This window comes from Salmo salar, chromosome 06 (assembly GCF_965601325.2).
Source record: "Salmo salar chromosome 06, fSalSal1, whole genome shotgun sequence".
Taxonomy (NCBI): Eukaryota; Metazoa; Chordata; class Actinopteri; order Salmoniformes; family Salmonidae; genus Salmo; species Salmo salar.
In genome coordinates this window covers 32,930,001-32,950,135 of record NC_138296.1, presented here as the reverse complement: position 1 = coordinate 32,950,135, position 20,135 = coordinate 32,930,001, and the positions used below count along the sequence as shown (strand labels likewise).

Sequence of the window (20,135 nt, the reverse complement as noted above, 5' to 3'; positions counted from 1 at the left end):
AGAAAAAATCTATATACAGTGTGTGCAATCGAGGTAAAATAAGGGAGGTAAGGCAATAAATAGGCCATGGTGGCGAAGTAATTACAATATACCGATTAAACACTGGAGTGATTGATGTGCAAAAGATGAATGTGCAAGTAGAGATACTGGGGTGCAAAGGAGCAAGATAAAAAAAAAAAATACAGTATGGGGATGAGGTAGTTGGATGGGCTAGCAACGTAGAAAATCGATTAAGGTACGTTACTTCTGATCCGCAGAATCAAAACAAGCCCACCGCCTCTGGTGATCCTCACAACCTTCGCTTTACCCAGTACTCTCTCCCCCAGTTTGGATAATTTAAGTGGTTTCTTCAAAATTGGTGCTCTGCTCAACCACGGGATTAAACACCAACAAACCGTACTCCTAGTATTCTTCGTCACTGTGCCCCACTGGGAAGTTTTGCTACGGATAGGTTAAAATGGCATATTGCTGTTTCTTGCAGGCAGTTCATATGCACACCAGATCAGTGCTTTTACGATGACGTGGCACTGTTTATGACGTTTGGAAGCCCGCCTCTCCCTTTCACGTATGAATCTTTCAAGATGGCGATGCACCTGCTTCATTGGTGGTAATTCTTTTAATTTCTTAAACGGTGTACATAAACGATAAAACAAAGCGTCGTTTCCAGTTGACAATAACTTTAATATCGGAGGACAACGTTGTCTTTATTACCTTTCAAACATGTCGACAGAGGAACTGTCAACCTCGGACAGCGAAGCTGCCTTTGCTGGGGCTGGCGAGCGATGGGCGCCCGTCGGCGCTGTAGCCAGTCCGGAGGATGAGAGCGGGAAGGGAAACGCAGTCGAGCCGAGGAGGAAAGGCTCAGCTGCGTCTGGTGAGACGGAGATGGCCGCAAGGTTGAGGAAACTGGAGGACGAACAGGGCCTGCTGAATTCCTCGCTCCTCGCTTTGACATCTCATTTTGCACAAGTGCAGTTCCGCTTGAAGCAGATTGTTCACGCTCAGACTGATGAGAAGGAGAGGATGCTGGTAGAACTCGAGGAGTTTGCCTTCAAAGGCTGTCCTCACGTTGTGGGATGCAGGCCACAGGATACGCAACAGCTTGAAAACGCGGTAAGTAGTCCATCTAGCCCACGGCTGGTCAGACTTGGTTGATCTAAGAATGTAAACAATGTTTCCTCTTCAGTAAGTGGGAAAAGTATGTCAACACAAACACTCAATTGCTTGAGGTTGTGTGATTATGCAAGCTATAAGCTATCCATTATGTGTAGAAAAATAGGTTATGTTAGTCCCCCACAAAACAGACCAGACAGACACCAATTTAGGCCTACACCAACGTCAGTACACAGTGTTCCACCAGTAATACCGGGTGATTGCATTAGTTGCTGCCCTTACGTAGGCTGGTCATCATTCAGTGTCAGTCGGACAGCTGTGAGGATGACCACTGGACACATATAGACTCAGACACACCCTGGGATGCAACACTCGGAAACATGCGCACACACACACACCCCGGCAGTATCAGCCACCATCTTGTCAAACATCTCACAGGAAATGAAATTATCCGGGCGGCTACCTGGCTTTTGATTAAGGCTTTGATTTGCATCAAGGTTGTGCTCTCTGTTCTGTTCCATGAGATCTATTATCTCCAGAGGAAGATAGAAAATGGTGGTATCTCATCAACACAATAAGTGACTCACAGCTTCCAGAAGATCATTATCTCTGTAATAATAGCTTCTGTATGCACAACTAAACCAAACCACATTGTTTACTCCATGCAACTCTCCATTTACCTTCGAGACAATGCCTGCTTATGTAATACTGTCTTTGATTAAAGCTTTTCTTTTTCTGATTTCCTCTGTGTCTACATGCTTTACTTGTAGGAGGACCTGGTGAGTATGGCTACAGCTCTCTGTTCCTCTCCAGCATCTGTTTAGTCTGTCTAGTAAACATGCATGATCAATAAGGGCTGTGTATAGACCCTCCCCATTGTACACCCCAGTCCTCCACTGACAGTGTATTCTGTGTTCTCTCTTCTCCACACAGAGTGAGAGGGAGAAGAGGGAGCGTCTGGAGGTCCAGAGGGAGAAGCAGAAGGAGCTCATCGTCCAGCTGAAGACCCAGCTGGATGACCTGGAGCGCTATGCCTACCAGGAGGGCAGCTACGACTCCCTGCCCCAGTCGGTGGTCATGGAGAGACAGAAGGTAGGGCTCCGTTCATGTACCAGAAGTCTCCCAAAAGTCTATTCGATACAATGTTGTTTCCTCCCCATGTGTAATGTCCTGGTAATACTCATGACGGTTCCACTCTTCCACTGCCAGGTAATCATTGACGAGTTGATCAAGAAGCTGGATGTGAACTTCAACGAGGACATAGGGAACCTGACGCCTGAGGAGCTAAGACAGAGAGTGGATGCTGCCATCGCTCAAATAGTCAACCCAGCTAGGGTCAAGGAGCAACTGGTGGACCAGCTCAAGACCCAGATCAGGGACCTAGAGATGTTCATCAACTTCATCCAGGGTAGGTGGCAGTGGGCCTGGGATGCCATGTTGGCTGTGGTTAGGTGTCTTGGAAGCTCACTAATACACACTTTGTTACCAAAATATTCCACCAATATTCTGACTTATTTTCCCTTTACCCAACAGATGAGGTAGGGAACCCTCTTCTGTCTGACGGTGAACCCAGCCAGCAGCCGAGGACAGCAGGGCCCAACACCAGAGCCCCTGGAGGGAGGAAGAAAAGTCAGTTATCACCCAGCATTATTATCATAGGTTCTACAACATCACTCACAATACATCTGTTCTAACAATTCTCTTCTCCTGCCCATAGTGGACCCAGAGCAGGCCCAGAAGATGAGGCAGACAGGCTTGCAGCTGATCCAGCGGGCCCTGGCTGTGCTGCAGATCTTTGCAGTTAGCCAGTTTGGCTGTGCGGCTGGCCACGTTCCCCAGAGCATGTGGTCGCAGGGGGAAGGGGGCCAGGACTACGGCCCTCTGCTGCAGCGTCTGGAGGGGGCTGTAGACCGGGTTCGAGTGCAGGCCTCGTGCAGACAGCCCTCGGTAGATCACGTGGTCAGCTACAACAGCAGCTTGGCCCTGGGGTCCCGTGATGAGCTCACTGCCTCAGTGAGGAAGGAGCTGGCCATGGCTCTGAGAGACCTGCTAGCCCACGGTCTCTACTCCCCCTCCCAGGGCATGAGCCTGGTGCTGGCCCCCATCTCCTGCCTGCTGCCCTACAGACCTGGCCCAACGACCATCCACCCCTGGGAGCTCTTTGTCAAGTACTACCACTCCAAAAACGGCAAGGCCTTCGTGGAGTCGCCAGCCCGCCAGCTCTCGCAGTCCTTCAGCCTACCTGTTGCGGGCAATCCGGTCACTGTCACACCCAAGCAGTCTCTGCTCTGGGCCATTCACTCAGTGTTGCTGGAACACGATCGCTACAAGCGAGGAGCAGACTCAGAGTTCAAGGCTCTTGTATGCATGGCTCTGAATGAGCAGAGGCTAGTGTCATGGCTTAACCTGCTTTGCAAGTCAGGGGTCTTGGTGCACCCGCACTACCAGCACTGGAGCTACATGGCCCAGACAGGCTTCGAGGGAGCCCTGCGCATCCTGGGACGTATCAGCCACCTAAAGTTTAACCTGCCGGTGGACCTGGCTGTGAGGCAGCTCAAGAACATCAAGGATGCCTTCTGAGAAGGGACTGTCGAGAGACACCCAAAACCATGCTTTCAGCTCACATGGTTACCAGGCCTGATTTTTAAGGGTAAAAAATAATACAATCAACTGGCCCTTGAGGACCGGAAGGCATGGTTTGGGTCTCCCTCAAGTGCTGAAATTATAATTGGCATAAAAGATTTGTGCTAATGTTGCTATATCCGTTTTACTTTAAATTTATCTTGGGTCATTGGGTCAAAACATTTTTTGTTAGCATCCGGTCTAAAAACATGGCATGAATTCCATGCAAAGCTGTTCAACAAAAATCAAGTGTGCAATGTTGAGATGCATTATATAGCAAATCTGATTTTTATATAGCAAATCTGTAACTAACGTTTAATTTATCCATGCCCCCCCATAACCACACAAAGGTAGTATATCAAGATCATAATGACTTGTTACATTGCATTATATGGAGCTTGTTGCCTCCCCTTAGGAAACACTTCCTTTATGTGATGTTGTTTGACTTGTCCCTATGGAGATGAGATACAGTAGCTCAGACCTATGCAGATAATATCGTGAGGTTGGCCTTTTACAGTAATTCACTACTGTATAATGATAACCTATAGAATGGGTGATCATCAATTGGACTAAATGTATAGTCATTCCCTCCCCATACTCTGTAGTATGGGCAAAAACAGACCAGTATCCTGCACTGTCACTAAACTGTACATTTTGTGTTCTCTATGGAAGAGAATAATATGGGTTACTACAGTTCACATTCACAGAGCATTGCTCTCTCTGTGGTTACTCAAAGCTCCACTGTTACGTTCACAGAAGACACACACTATTCAATGCACTCAGGTCAAATGAACATGGCAACAGTGTATGCTCTCACCAATGAATGTAGAAGAGAGGTCAACATTCTAAAGATGTCACAAGTGTTCTGAAAATCTAAATGATCACTCATGCAGCATGTAGTGTCTCTCCGTTGAGGAATAACCAGAATCTGCCTAACGTGTCTTAAAGAAGGTAGATAATGTAGAGGCCCTGTATTAACTGCTGCTTCTTTACTGTTCCAAATGGAAGTGATTAAAAAAAATTACAAAAATATATATGATTTAACTATTTAGCTTATATATAATTATATATTTAATCGTCCAATATTTAAGATGATTGTGGGATGTGATCGTTTTCTCTGTTTCTATTAGTTTTTTGAATGGTGAATGAAAACCACTTGAAGTGAAATCTTCCTATTACATGTGAATCACATGGGGTGTATCCTGAAAAGCTGAATGTACAAACCATAGATACTGTTCATTTCCACATGAGTGAAAACTTTTATCATCCCTACTATGGTTTTCCCAACCCTCATATTAAGGTGTAACCTACTTTGTGACTGCTACTCCCAGACTTTCTCTTCTATTCTCTTATGGTCTATGGTATTGTATTGAGATCTATTTCTATTTTGTTGTATAGTAAATTGCAAATGCCTCAGCCGGACCACTACCAGACTATGCTTGGATCTGGTCTGTGCTTTACTGGTGTCTGTGCTTTACTGGTGTGCATCTCCATGTAGTGTATGGGAGGACAGGTTGTTCTACATCGAAAGGGATACTTTGGTTTGCATACTTCTGAGGTGTTAGTGTGAATATCAATACCCCCTTCATTTAGCCTGCATTGTTACTTTTCACTTTTCAAATGCACTGTGCTCATGTCAAGACTACTGTTAACACAAACATAGAGGCACACGTCACGATACTACTACTAAGGAATGTACATTTCTGTATGAAAAATGAGACTTAGTTACTGTCTCCGATTTGTTTTTGTTTTTCTGTGCATACCCTACTGGTCAGATTGAGAAAAAGTTATACAGCTGTTTATTGTTTTTTTTTTCAATAACTATGAATGTGAGCAAATAAATTATTTCAAAAACCTATTTCAGCCCATGCACAATTTGTATCCATTCATTGCTTTCAACACACTTGTTGTCAATGCACATTAATAAGTCGTATAAGATACAGGGGTAATAATGATGCCTGACACTTTTGTCTTTAGTTTAGTCAAGTTGCAAGCCTTCACTTTGCATAGCAGCATCAGAGAACACTGGCAACTGTGCCAACAACTGAATAGGACGCCTTGATTGCCACATGTCACAGAGAAACTCAATATAGGGATGACTCTAGGTTCCCTTTTATAAGCTTGACATGAGTGGCGCCGCGGTTTAAGGCACTGCATCTCAGTGCTAGAGGCATCACTGCAGACCCTGGTTCGATCCTGGGCTGTATCACAACCGGATGTGATCGGGAGTCTCACAATTGGCCCAGGGTCGCCCGGGTTAGGATAGGCCGTCGTTGTAAATAAGGATTTGTTCTTTAAAAAAAAAAAATGACGTTCCAAAATAAAGGAACTGTTCCAGGACCAGTTCTGAGCATAGAGGTGTTCCGCTCGGCGGAAATGACGCATCGTTGATTTGATGTGAAAGGTCACGAAAATCTTCTCAACTTCCTTTCCTGCTAGCGGTGGCCACAGAATAGCACCAGTGAGTTAATTTCTCAACTCAATAATCTTAAACCATCTTGATAAATCCTGGCGTTTACATACTTCTTAATAGTTTTTTACCCTAAACTATACGTTTAAGATCCCGGTTTGGGGATCATTTCCCTTAATTTGACATTTATATTGGAAAAATGTGTGCTTTTATATAGTGTCCGCTATCCATATAGCTAGCGTTTCAACATGGCAGCTTGCTTGATGAGGTTCATGTCGATTCAAAACCAACCACTTCGGTTATGTAATTTATATAATCGGATAACCACAATATGTTCGGTTGCCTATTTAAATGTATTTGTATGAATGTATACAACATCTCGCCTGGATGGTAACGTTAAGTTAGCTAGGTAAATAAACAGTGATGACTGTCTAGCTAGGCTGGACAATAGAACGAGTCAAATTTACCCAATGCTGAAAAACAGCAAAAGAACGTTGGTTAACACCTACTTCAGTCAAGACATTATGCAGTTTAACTTTTCATAATACTTTTTTCTTTGCTACTTTACGTCGTTGTTGCTCCTGCAATCTCGTTCAGTCATTGGTCATCTGACGTCCAAGCTGACTGACGTAGCTAGTTTAGCTAATAGCATACCGATATTCTGTAGATAACAAAGATTCTACAGAAATCTAAAAGCAGTGAATATTGTCCCACATTGACCATTCCATAGCATCTTGTCTTAGTAATAATGCTTTTCTTTTGTAACTCACTTCTCTTGTCACCCAGAGATGGGCAAGTTCATGAAACCTGGGAAGGTGGTGATGGTCCTTGCTGGGCGCTACGCTGGGCGTAAAGCTGTTATCGTCAAGGTAAGTTTGTTCCTGAGCTATTGTTAAATGTGCATATTTCACTCCCAGTTTGATTAGTTACTGTTTGCTTGGACAATCATCTTGCAATAAACGCGTAACTGAACAGTTAACTATATATTGATTCTCTTCCTACAGAACATTGACGATGGCACCTCAGACCGCCCTTATAGCCACGCACTGGTCTCGGGCATTGACCGCTACCCCCGCAAAGTGACCACAACCATGGGCAAGAAGAAGGTTGCCAAGAGGTCCAAGATCAAGGCCTTCGTAAAGGTGTACAACTACAATCACCTAATGCCCACCAGGTCAGTGCCAGGTGGACATGGGGAATATAGGATGGGAGTACCTGCTGACATGTGAGACTAAACTGTAGGTGACTAGCAGTATTGCATCCATTAAATTAGTCTACATTATCATGGAATTCTGGCAGTGGCCAAACTGGCAGGTATCTATTAAGTAGGATGCGATATCAAGGAATGTATAGATGGTGTACTGAGTGGACCCTATTCTGTTGGATGTGAAGAACTACCCTTTCGCACTCCTAAGCCAAGTTGTACTGAGCTGGCTTGGTTATGCATCGATATCCACCATAGTTGCAGTAGTTGTGCTGGAAAGAGCAATCTGAGCCAGCAAAGTATGGTTTGGGTCAGCACGCTAGTGAAGTCTATGGCTGTTCAACACATTTAATCTCTAAATGCATCAATCAGATTTTGTCCATACTTAGTAAACTTGATAGATGGCTTGGTTTGATTTTCAATCTTGATTCTTGGAATGTTCAGAGTAGTTGATAGAGAAGTTTAATCCACTCGTGTTTGTCCTTTATAGGAAATTGGCGTAGGTGTCTTAAGTCTCTTGCTGTGTTTTTCCCTGTGCTCAGATACTCTGTGGACATTCCTCTGGACAAAACCGTTGTCAACAAGGATGTCTTCAGAGACCCTGCCCTGAAACGCAAAGCCAGACGGGAGGCCAAGATTAAGTTTGAGGAGAGGTGAGTCTTTTCCTACACCAGGAACCAGGACTTGTGAGAAATGCACAGGTTCCTTGTCCTGGTAATATCTGACACATGATACAAGTAGCGTAACTACTATAGGATAATTAAATATCAGGCTTTCTTTTTCATCTCCATTGACACCTTCTCTAAAGTTTTTTTTTTCTTCTATCCACAGGTACAAGACAGGCAAGAACAAATGGTTCTTCCAGAAGCTTAGATTCTAGGCATTCATTGGTTTCACTAATAAATGTATAAAAAAAAAAAATCTTGACTGGTGTTTTCATGTGTGGTTTTATTGACAAGTGTAAAATGTTGGAGATTAAGCAATACAGCTGATTAATGCCTCATAAAAAGCAGTAGAAAGGTATTCACAAAAGCTGCTTGTTAATATGACAATGTTCATGTCATGAATTCACTTATTGGCCCAACCAGACTTGTGTGAACATGGCATTGACAAGTAAAAAAAAAGGTGGAAATTTGTTGTACTTCACTGCATTTCCAATCTTGCTCATATCCATTTCCACGCTACCATATTGGTCTAATTGTATCAGTATGGCCTATTGGTCACCAAGCTACTGAAAGTGCATGTTTCCCAGCCACTACCACACCTGAAATCTATTCAAGGTAATTTTATATCTCAGCAAAAAAAGAAACATCCCTTTTTTTTAGGACCCTGTCATTAAAAGAATTCAGAAATATCAAAATAACTTCAGATCTTCATTGTAAAGGGTTTAAACACTGTTTCATGTGCTTGTTCAATGAACCATAAACAATTAATGAACATGCGCCTGTGGAACAGTCGTTAAGACACTAACTGCTTACAGACGGTGGGAAATTGAGGTCAGTTATGAAAACTTAGGACATTAGAGGCCTTTCTACTGACTGGAAAAACACTAAAAGAAAGATGTCCAGGGTCCCTGCTCATCTGCATGAACGTGCCTTAGGCATGCTGCAAGGAGGCAAGAGGACTGCAGATGTGGCCAGGGCAATAAATTGCAATGTCTGTACTGTGAGACGCCTAAGACAGCGCTACAGGGAGACAGGACGGACAGCTGATCGTACTCGCAGTGGCAAACCACATGTAACAACACCTGCACAGGATTGGTACATCTGAACATCACACCTGTGGGACAGGTACAGGATGGCAACAACTGCCCGAGTTACACCAGGAACGCACAATCCCTCCATCAGTGCTCAGACTGTCCGCTATAGGCTTAGAGAGGCTGGACTGAGGGCTTGTAGGCCTGTTGTAAGACAGGTCCTCACCAGACATCACCGGCAACAACGTCGCCTATGGGCACCGTCGCTGGACCAGACAGGACTGGCAAAAAGTGCTCTTCACTGATGAATCGCGGTTTTGTCTCACCAGGGTGATGGTCGGATTCGCGATTATCGTCAAAGGAATGAGCGTTACACCGAGGCCTGTACTCTGGAGCGGGATCGAGGTGGAGGGTCCTTCATGGTCTGGGGCGGTGTGTCACAGCATCATCGGACTGAGCTTGTCATTGCAGGCAATCTCAACGCTGTGCATTACAGGGAAGACATCCTCCTCCCCCGTGGGGTACCTTTCCTGCAGGCTCATCCTGACATGGCCCTCCAGCATGACAATGCTACCAGCCATACTGCTCGTTCTGTGTGTGAATTCCTGCAAGACAGGAATGTCAGTGTTCTGCCATGGCCAGCGAAGAGCCCGGATCTCAATCCCATTGAGCACGTCTGGGACCTGTTGGATCGGAGGGTGAGGGCTAGGGCCATTCCCCCCAGAAATGTCCGGGAACTTGCAGGTGCCTTGGTGGAAGAGTGGGGTAACATCTCACAGCAAGAACTGGCAAATCTTGTGCAGTCCATGAGGAGATGCACTGCAGCTGGTGGCCACACCAGATACTGAATGTTATTTTTGTTTTTGACCCCCCCCCCCCTTTGTTCAGGGTCACATTATTCCATTTCTGTTAGTCACATGTCTGTGGAAGTTGTTCAGCTTATGTCTGTTGTTGAATCTTGTTATATTAATATAAATATTTACACGTTAGGTTTGCTGACAATAAACGCATTTGACAGTGAGAGGACGTTTCTTTTTTTGCTGAGTTTATATAGTTGAAGTCGGAAGTTTACATACACTTTGGTTGGAGTCATTAAAACTCGTTTTTCAACCACTCCACAAATTTCTTGTTAACAAACTATAGTTTTGGAAAGTCGTTTAAGACATCTACTTTGTGCATGACACAAGTAATTTTTCCAACAATTGTTTACAAACAGATTATTTCACATACAATTCACTGTATCACAATTCCAGTGGGTCAGAAGTTTACATACACTAAGTTGACTGTACCTTTAAACAGCTTGGAAAATTCCAGAAAATGATGTCATGGCTTTAGAAGCTTCTGATAGGCTAATTTACATCATTTGAGTCAATTGGAGGTGTACCTGTGGATGTATTTCAAGGCCTACCCTCAAACTCAGTGCCTCTTTGCTTGACATCATGGGAAAATTAAAATAAATCAGCCAAGACCTCAGAAAAAAATTGTAGACCTCCACAATTCTTGTTCATCCTTGGGAGCAATTTCCAAACGCCTGAAGGTACCACGTTCATCTGTACAAACAATAGTACGCAAGTATAAACACCATGGGACCACGCAGCCGTCATACCGCTCAGGAAGGAGACGCGTTCTGTCTCCTAGAGATGAACCTACTTTGGTGCGAAAAGTGCAAATCAATCCCAGAACAGCAAAGGACCTTGTGAAGATGCTGGAGGAAACAGGTACAAAAGTATCTATAGCCACAGTAAAATGAGTCCTATATCGCCATAACCTGAAAGGCCGCTCAGCAAGGAAGAAGCCACTTCTCCAAAACCGCCATAAAAAAGCCAGACTACGGTTTGCAACTGCACATGGGGACAAAGATCATACTTCTTGGAGAAATGTCCTCTGGTCTGATAAAACAGAAATAGAACTGTTTGGCCATAATGACCATCATTATGTTTGGAGGAAAAAGGGGAGGCTTGCAAGCCGAAGAACACCATCCCAACAGTGAAGCATGGGGGCGGCAGCATCATGTTGTGGGGGTGCTTTGCTGCAGGAGGGACTGGTGTACTTTACAAAATAGATGGCATCATGAGGCAGGAAAATTATCTGGATATATTGAAGCAACATCTCAAGACATCAGTCAGGAAGTTAAAGCTTGGTCGCAAATGGGTCTTCCAAATGGACAATGACCACAAGCATACTTCCAAAGTTGTGGCAAAATGGCTTAAGGACAACAAAGTCAAGGTATTGGAGTGGCCATCACAAAGCCCTGACCTCCATCCTATAGAAAATGTGTGGGCAGAACTGAAAAAGCGTGTGCGAGCAAGGAGGCTTACAAACCTGACTCAGTTACACCAGCTCTATCAGGAGGAATGAGCCATAATTCACCCAACTTATTGTGGGAAGCTTGTGGAAGGCTACCTGAAACATTTGACCCAAGTTAAACAATTTAAAGGCAATGCTACCAAATACTAATTGAGTGTATGTAAACTTCTGACCCATGGTGAATGTGATAAAAGAAATAAAAGCTGAAATAAATCATTCTCTCTACTATTCTGACTTTTCACATTCTTAAAATAAAGTGGTGATCCTAACTGACCTAAAACAGGGACTTTTTACTAGGATTAAATGTCAGGAACTGTGAAAACTGAGTTTAAATGTATTTGGCTAAGGTGTATGTAAACTTCCGAGTTCAACTGTATATATACTCAGTAAAAGCTGGTGTATTGAGTGCTGTGCTGGAGCAGAATCATGGCTTTTGTGAGTGCACGTCAGGGCTACCAAGCGCCTACCTCTTGTCGAAATCTTCAGTGTCAGAACCGAGGTAAAGACAGTTTCAGATTGGATATTCTACGGATATTCGCCTGTAGTTTTCCTTACGTCCACCAACAGCAGTTAGGGACTGTCAACTTAGTGACAAATCAAAATGTTAAAATTTCAATAGGTTAACCATTACTCCTAACACTTTTAAAACAGGTTGTAGCTAACCCGATGGCTTAGACACACATTGCACACCCTTTAGTTTGTCCACTTTCATCACATGATTTTACAAGAATTTTTCCAAATGTAAAATTTCAATAGCTCGTTGGTCATGCGACCTAGTGACTTCAAACAAGGTTCAGAAAGTCCACTCAGTGGCCCTACACATTGCACACCCTTCAGTTTGTCTATTTTCATCTCATATGATTTTACATGAATTTTTCAAAATGTATAATTTCAATAGCTTCTTGGTCATGTGACCTAATGTCCGCTGACTACCCTTCTATATTGCACACTCTTGTTTGTGTACTGTAAAATCACGCGGTGTAACGTACATTTTTCATAGTTTCAAATTTGCAATAGCTCCTTGGTCATGTCAATTACACAACTATGAAGCATGCAGTGGATATACACCCATATTGCATAACCTCTAGTCATGTATCTTCTATATTGTTGTACATTAATATTGGTTTGACAATTAGGGGGTTCAGTCCAGTGTTGTGTTTACCCTTTTCTTTAATATTTATCTACAATAATTGGTAGTTCTAAGTATTTATTTTCCCTGTTTTTTAATTTTTTCACAGTATTTAACAGCGGTACACAATAGGAGAGAGAGACAGATAATATCTCCTTTCATCGTTAATAATCAACCATAAAGGAAAAGGGCAAAGTACGAGAGTCATGCTATTAATTGTCCAAAGCAGGGATGGAGAGTGAGCTAGTGAGGTAGGCTGCAGTGGGTTTGCTGGTCAATACATATACTGAACATGTAACCACAGTAATAGTGGCCAGTAAATCAATGAATAAAAATGCAATATTGACAAATGAAACAGAAATTGTAGACCTTTAATCTTTTCCAACATGTCAACAGACACTTAACTTAAATGAAGTATGAAACATTTCACAGTGTTAACTTTCTCTTTATCCCTGGTTGATGTACATTTCAGAGCCTCTTCAGTGTGGATGGGGTATAGGATACATTTTCAACAACAAAGACTGCACTTCCAGTTTGTGTTCTTTACTCTGTTGAACTCTTTTGTCTTCATTCCTAGTTACAGCACATGGAACCACCGTTGGCATGCAAAACATTCAATCAAAACAAAACAAAGCCTAACACGTTATAAATAATATCAAATATCAATGCAGTATGATGAATGACGAATTAGCCATCCATTGGGTTATATCATAAATTGTCTTACATGTCGTCACTGTTGTCAAAAAGATTATAAACATGTTAAATAAAGTTACTAACCCAGTCAGTCTTTGGGCCACATCCAGGTTCTTTATCAGCGGCACACATGAATCAGTTGTTGGCTTTGTTGAACTCTGAAATCATAGGCATGAACTGAACATATGGCTGTCTGACACAACTACATAAAAATAAAGAATTTACATTTACTTTGAATTAAATGTCATTACATACCAGACATTTTTTGAATATCCACAGCCATTTCTTTTTGAAGTTGCTCCATGTGTTTTTGAAGGTTCCATATGAATTTGGGAGGGGATGTTGGGGAAGTTCTGTGCAACTTCCTTGGCCATCTACACCAAAAGTAAAATAGAGTTTTTGACCTAATTGTCACGTAACAGCTAACCATTAATTATTAAAAATATAACTATCAAACCTGCATTACAAAGACCCCACTGCTGAAGGTGTCCTGCTGCATGGTGTGAGTTATTTCCCCTCCTTTCCACTTTATGTCCACCCAGTCATCTTTTCCATGGCAGGATCTTCTCGTTTTGAAGTACTCTCTTTTTTATGTAAAAATAATGGAAATATGATTAGTTATACGCAAATGAATACACAGGCCAAATTTGCATGCCGTTTTCCTTATCACTATAATCTAGTAGTAATTTATTAGTAGAAGTAATTTCCTTTATGCCCCATTCTACACACATCCTAAATTATATGCGCTGAACCATTTACAGGACAATAATAAAAGTAGCATATTAGGATCCAACCTTATCACAGAGTGAATACATGTAGAGCGTTTGTAGACTTTAAGAACAAAAATATTAAGGGACAGTTTCATCAGTACATGCTGAAAGAAAGTCATATCACAAAGATCAGATGACAGTGCCCACCAAATCTATGACAATAGAGAACGAATTGTAAGCACCAAAGTGTGTTTGTCAAAATAATATCTGAAAATGTCAGTTGTTGAACAGAATACTTCTATTTGCAATAGCAATTTATGATATAGGCAGTTGAGGAATATTCCATGTACCAACACTACATGTAGGACGGACATAAGACATTCCCACATACAGTATTTAAAAAAAATTTTATTTCACCTTTATTCAACCAGGTAAGCCAGTTGAGAACAAGTTCTCATTTACAACTGCGACCTGGCCAAGATAAAGCAAAGCAGTGTGACACAAACAACAACACAGAGTTACACATGGAATAAACAAATGTACAGTCAATAACACAATACAAAAGTCTATATACAGTGTGTGCAAATGAAGTAAGATTAAGGAGGTAAGGCAATAAATAGGCCGTAGTGGTGAAATAATTACAATTTCGCAAATAAACACTGGAGTGAGATGTGGAGAAGATGAATGTGCAAGTAGAGATACTGTGGTGCAAAGGAGCAAAAAATGTTACAAATATAAATAAAATAAATAACAATATGGGGATGAGGTAGTTGGATGGGCTATTGTACAGATGGGCTACGTACAGGTGCAATGATCTGTAAGCTGCTCTGATAGCTGATGCTTAAAGATAGTGAGGGAGATATGAGTCTCCAGCATCAGTGATTTTTGCAATTAATTCCAGTCATTGACAGCAGAGAACTGGAAGGAAAGACGGCCAAAGGGGGAATTGGCTTTGGGGTGACCAGTGAAATATACCTGCTAGAGCACATGCTACGGGTGGGTTCTGCTATGGTGAACAGTGAACTGAGATAAGGAGGGGCTTTACCTAGCAAAGACTTTTAGATGACCTGGAGCCAGTGGGTTTGGCGACGAATATGAAGCGAGGGCCAGCCAACGAGAGCATACAGGTCGCAGTGGTGGGTAATATATGGGGCTTTGGTGATGAAACGGATGGCACTGTGATAGACTGCATCCAATTTGCTGAGTAGAGTGTTGGAGGCTATTTTGTAAATGACATCGCTGAAGTCAAGGACCGGTAGGATAGTCAGTTTTACGAGGGTATGTTTGGCAGCATGAGTGAATGATGCTTTGTTGCGAAATAGGAAGCCGATTCTAGATTTAATTTTGGATTGGAGATGCTTAATATGAGTCTGGAAGGAGAGTTTACAGTATAACCAGACAACTAGGTATTTGTAGTTGTCCACATATTCTAAGTCAGAACCGTCCAGAGTAGTGATGCTAGGCGGGTGGGCAGATGCTGGCAGCGATCGGTTGAAGAAAATGCATTTAGTTTTACTTGCATTTAAGAGCAGTTGGAGGCCACGGAAGGAGAGTTGTATGTCATTGAAGCTCGTCTGGAGGTTAGTTAACACAGTGTCCAGAGAAGGGCCAGAAGTATACAGAATAGTGTCGTCTGCGTAGAGGTGGATCAGAGAATCACCAGCTGCAAGAGTGACATCATTGATGTATACAGAGAAAAGAGTCGGCCCAAGAATTGAACCCTGTGGCACCCCCATAGAGACTGCCAGAGGTCCGGACAACAGGCCCTCCCATTTGACACACTGAACTCTATCTGAGAAGAGCGTCTGCTAAATGACTTAAATGTAAATGTAAATGTAGTTGGTGAACCAGGCGAGGCAGTCATTTGAGAAACCAAGGCTGTTGAGTCTGCCGATAAGTATGCAGTGATTGACAGAGTCGAAAGCCTTGGCCAGGTTGATGGATACGGCTGCACAGTATTGTCTTTTGTCAATGGCGATTATGATATCGTTTAGGACCTTGAGCGTGGCTGAGGTGCACACATAACCAGCTCGGAAACCAGATTGCATAGCGGAGAAGGTACGATGGGATTCAAAATGGTCGGTGATCTGTTTGTTAACTTGGCTTTTGAAGACCTTAGAAAGGCAGGGTAGGATAGATATAGGTCTGTAACAGTTTGGGTCTAGAGTGTCTCCCCCTTTGAAGAGGGGGATGACCGCGGCAGCTTTCCAATCTTTGTGGATCTCAGACGATACGAAAGAGAGGTTGAAAAGGCTAGTAATAGGGGTCGCAACAATTTCGGCGGATAATTTTAGAAAGAGAGGGTCCAGATTGTCTAGCCCAGCTGATTTGTAGGGTCCAGATTTTGCAGCTCTTTCAGAACATCAGCTATCTGGATTTGGGTGAAGGAGAAATGGGGGAGGCTTGGGCAAGTTGCTGTGGGGGGTGCAGAGCTGTTGACCGGGGTAGGGGTAGCCAGGTGGAAAGCATGGCCAGCCGTAGAAAAATGCTTATTGAAATTCTCGATAATCGTAGATTTATCGGTGGTGACAGTGTTTCCTAGCCTCAGTGCAGTGGGCAGCTGGGAGGAGGTGCTCTTATTCTCCATGGACTTTACAGTGTCCCAGAACTTTTTGGAGTTGGTGCTACAGGATGCAAATTTCTGTTTGAAAAAGCTAGACTTTGCTTTCCTAATTGCCTGTGTATATTGGTTCCTAACTTCCCTGAAAAGTTGCAAATCGCGGGGGCTATTCGATGCTAATTCAGTACGCGACAGGATGTTTTTGTGCTGGTCAAGGGCAGTCAGGTCTGGAGTGAACCAAGGGCTATATCTGTTCCTGGTTCTACTTTTTTTGAATGGGGCATGCTTATTTAAGATGGTGAGGAAAGCACTTTTAAAGAAAAACCAGGCGTCCTCTACTGATGGAATGAGGTCAATATCTTTCCAGGATACCCGGGCCAGGTTGATTAGAAAGGCCTGCTCGCTGAAGTGTTTTAGGGAGCGTTTGACTGTGATGAGGGGTGGTCGTTTGACCGCGGACCCATTACGGAAGCAGGCAATGAGGCAGTGATCGCTGAGATCCTGGTTGAAGACAGCAGAGGTGTATTTAGAGAACAGGTTGGTCAGGATGATATCTATGAGGGTGCCCGAGTTTACGGATTTGGGGTTGTACCTGGTAGGTTCCTTGATCATTTGTGTGAGATTGAGGGCATCAAGCTTAGATTGTAGGACGGCCAGAGTGTTAAGCATATCCCAGTTTAGGTCACCTAAACAGTACAAACTCTGAAGATAAATGGGGGGGGGGGGATTAATTCACATATGGTGTCCAGGGCGCAGCTGAGGGCCGAGGGGGGTCTTTAACAACCGACAACAGTGAGGGACTTATTTCTGGAAAGGTGGCTTTTTAAAAGTAGAAGCTCCAACTGTTTGGGCACAGAACTGGATAGTATGACAGAACTCTGCAGGCTGTCTCTGCAGTAGATTGCAACTCCACCCCCTTTGGCAGTTCTGTCTTGGGGGAAAATGTATACACATAAATAGAGGCATTTTTCAGCTATGATTTTACCACTCAGAATCCAGAATGGATATGACAATGGGGCCAGCACAGGACCTAATACACCCTTACAATAATCTACTTTTTGATCTTCTTGACTTCTTATCTGGTAAACTGCTACTATGTGTCAAGAAAAGAGCCCCAATTAGGGGTTAGTGTACTCCAGTAAAAAAGTGCTGGTTTAGGTTAAAAACTATTGCCCTGTGTCCCTGTTCATAGGGGCATGAGAGACTAGCCAGTGGTAGAATTGAGTTGGCACTGTATTGGCCCAAACACCCATAGACCCACAAGGTTGAGGTTACTCATGGACAGTAATTAGTAATACTTTTTGTTTTTGCATTGATGCATTGTGTCTTCTAACTGTCCAAGAATAGGATCCAAAGTGTTAGGAAATATTTGTTCCCATAAATACAAAGGAGGATCTCTCCTCATACCTCTGGCACTTTAGTCAGACTGCCAGACTGTGCACCACAGAGCCAATCAGGAGAGAAAACATACAGGTCAACGGTGCCAATTGAAAGTCAAGTGGTGTGCCTGTGCCTTTTGGATTACTCTCTCTTTACAGAGAACCCCTTTGGTTCAAGTCTGCTCTGCGCATGTCTGAAAGTGACAGAGCCAGCAGCCAAGAGAGTTTTTCACAGTATGTCATAAAAAAGTATTACACTTATGAATGTATGTAAAATGCTAATATGTATTAGATCCAGTACAATGGAATAACTAAGACCTGAATTTGAATGCAGCGTGTTCCGATTCCTCCTTCTCTTTCTGTCCAGCAGGGTCAACCAAAAACACTTGGCCTGATGGTTCATGCAGATACCCGGGAATCAATATAGAAATGTATTGATCCCTTAAATGATTTTACTATTAAATGACCCATATCACAACCCTCATACCTCTTCACAAAAATGTACCTAAATCAATTTTGGAAAAAGGATTTTACTCACAAAAGACGTAGGAATTTATTTTTCCAGTTAGAAATAGTAGGCCATGCATCAAATAACTATTTTCATCAGAAAAACGAACCCTCAAATGCAATATGGCATTTTGTAAGTTGTCTGCAGGTGGCTTGTTGTGAATGCACTCAAATATCAAGTCATTATCAGGTTATGTAAACTGCATTCTAATACTCAACGTAGAAGGATTTGTCTTAATGTACAGTATATGAAAGTGATGCTATGAAAAGGATTCTTTCACCTTATCAAGCTCACTCTGACTGACAAATCACTGCCTATTACTGTGATTAAAAAGAGCATATGAAACATTGTTTTTCATGAGGCCTACCTGTGCGCCTTCCTTTAAGCACCTCTGTTTGAACACCTCTCCTGTCCTTGATCCATACCACATACAGCCATTTGCGGATCTTTTCAGTGTCCATGTGAAAGATAGTTATTGCGAGGATGGAACATTTGTTGACTTAAAAAATGGTTTTTAACACCTATGTAAAATGAAGGCCTGCAAAGCTTACAGATTTAAGTCTAATAGCATGAGATGAAAGTAGACAAACATCAGAGTGTGCGATATGAAGGTAAAGTCAGTGGACATTCTGAACCTTGTTTGAGGTCACTAGGTCACATGACCAAGGAGCTATTGAAATTCTACATTTGGAAAAATTCAAGTAAAACCATGTGAGATAAAAATTGACAAACTAAAGGGTGTGCAATATAGAAGGGTAGTGAGTGGACATTCTGAACCTTGTTTGAAGTCATTAGGTCACATGACCAAGGAGCTATTGAAGTTCTACATTTCGAAAAATTAATGTGAAACCATGTGAGATGAAAATGGACAAACTGAAGGGTGTGCAATGTGTAGGGCCACTGAGTGGACATTCTGAACCTTGTTTGAAGTCACTAGGTCACATGACCAAGGAGCTATTGAAACTTTACATTTTGAAAAATTCATGTAAAATCCTGTGAGATGAAAATTGACAAACTAAAGGGTGTGCAATATAGAAGGGTTTTCAGTGGACATTCTGAACCTTGTTTGAAGTCAGTAGGTCACATGACCAAGGAGCTATTGAAATTTGAATGTAAAAAAAGTTTGTACTTTGTTTACGCTCCCTAACTAATTCAACTTGGAATACAAAATGCTGCTCACATTTCCAGATGTTTATTAGCTTTGGAAAGCGAATTAATGTCCAAATCGTGATAATAAGACCTGTGCAATGGTGTGCGCAATTTTTCCAACATCATGACACTTATTTGGAGTCTGTGGCTCAAGTGGTTTGAAAGCGCGATTATCCGTCGAATATCCAATTTGAAACTGTCTTTACCTCGGTCGTGTCGGATTGAAGAAACAGAAACTGAAAGAAAAAGAAAAAGAAAAAGACGTACCATTACACAACAGCTAACTACAGTAAGTGATTGACTCAGCTTTGTCTTCTATAAAATCGTAACTAAATGAATGTTTTAATTTAAAATAGATTGGATATGTGTTAAGAGTCATACTTTTTTTTTTATTAAAGACTCCAAATGAACGGTCAATGGTACTTGGACGCGTTGATAGTTGGGCCGACTCAAAAAGGAACGTGTAGCTATATGAATACCGAAAGCTTTAAACTAGATTGTTTCATACTACTTATCATTTTATAAAGTGTAGCCTACACTAGTCATTGGAGACGTTGGCTGCGTTTAGACAGCCAGTCCAACTCTGATATTTTTTCCAGTAATTGGTCTTTTGATCTGTGACAGCCTTTTTCATTATAAATTGGGCCTACTTCAC

General features: G+C 42.5%; 3 protein-coding genes across 4 annotated transcripts in view; all 3 read left to right on the top strand.

Annotated features, from left to right (window-relative positions):
- The first annotated feature begins 588 nt into the window (after positions 1-588).
- On the top strand, positions 589-5,593 carry rund1 (RUN domain-containing protein 1). Its single transcript, NM_001140126.1, has 5 exons — positions 589-1,113; positions 2,047-2,205; positions 2,323-2,521; positions 2,647-2,742; positions 2,831-5,593. Exons 1-5 carry the CDS (start codon positions 721-723, stop codon positions 3,691-3,693), a joined length of 1,710 nt encoding a protein of 569 aa, NP_001133598.1. The 5' UTR covers positions 589-720; the 3' UTR covers positions 3,694-5,593.
- A 464-nt stretch (positions 5,594-6,057) lies between these two features.
- On the top strand, positions 6,058-8,386 carry LOC106595784 (large ribosomal subunit protein eL27). Its single transcript, XM_014183910.3, has 5 exons — positions 6,058-6,196; positions 6,932-7,014; positions 7,150-7,319; positions 7,892-8,002; positions 8,181-8,386. Exons 2-5 carry the CDS (start codon positions 6,934-6,936, stop codon positions 8,227-8,229), a joined length of 411 nt encoding a protein of 136 aa, XP_014039385.1. The 5' UTR covers positions 6,058-6,196; positions 6,932-6,933; the 3' UTR covers positions 8,230-8,386.
- An 11,097-nt stretch (positions 8,387-19,483) lies between these two features.
- Positions 19,484-20,135, top strand: part of LOC106606925 (interferon-induced 35 kDa protein homolog) — a 6,966-nt gene continuing 6,314 nt past the window's right edge. Inside the window, exon 1 of one of the 2 annotated variants that reach the window (XM_014203401.3) lies at positions 19,484-19,769. In XM_014203401.3, coding sequence (XP_014058876.1) covers positions 19,605-19,769 — 165 coding nt within the window. In that variant the 5' untranslated portion in view covers positions 19,484-19,604. The remainder of the gene's footprint in view (positions 19,770-20,135) is intronic. The other variant, XM_014203402.3, reaches the window with a different exon arrangement.

Bases quoted from the DNA above. Each gene is read 5' to 3' on its own strand.
- rund1 (NM_001140126.1), top strand. From the start codon at position 721: ATGTCGACAGAGGAACTGTCAACCTCGGACAGCGAAGCTGCCTTTGCT. The intron at 2,522-2,646 runs GTAGGTGGCAGT...TTTACCCAACAG, and splicing joins GTTCATCAACTTCATCCAGG to ATGAGGTAGGGAACCCTCTT. The intron at 2,743-2,830 runs GTCAGTTATCAC...TCCTGCCCATAG, and splicing joins CCCTGGAGGGAGGAAGAAAA to TGGACCCAGAGCAGGCCCAG.
- LOC106595784 (XM_014183910.3), top strand. From the start codon at position 6,934: ATGGGCAAGTTCATGAAACCTGGGAAGGTGGTGATGGTCCTTGCTGGG. The intron at 7,320-7,891 runs GTCAGTGCCAGG...CCCTGTGCTCAG, and splicing joins AATCACCTAATGCCCACCAG to ATACTCTGTGGACATTCCTC. The intron at 8,003-8,180 runs GTGAGTCTTTTC...TTCTATCCACAG, and splicing joins AAGATTAAGTTTGAGGAGAG to GTACAAGACAGGCAAGAACA.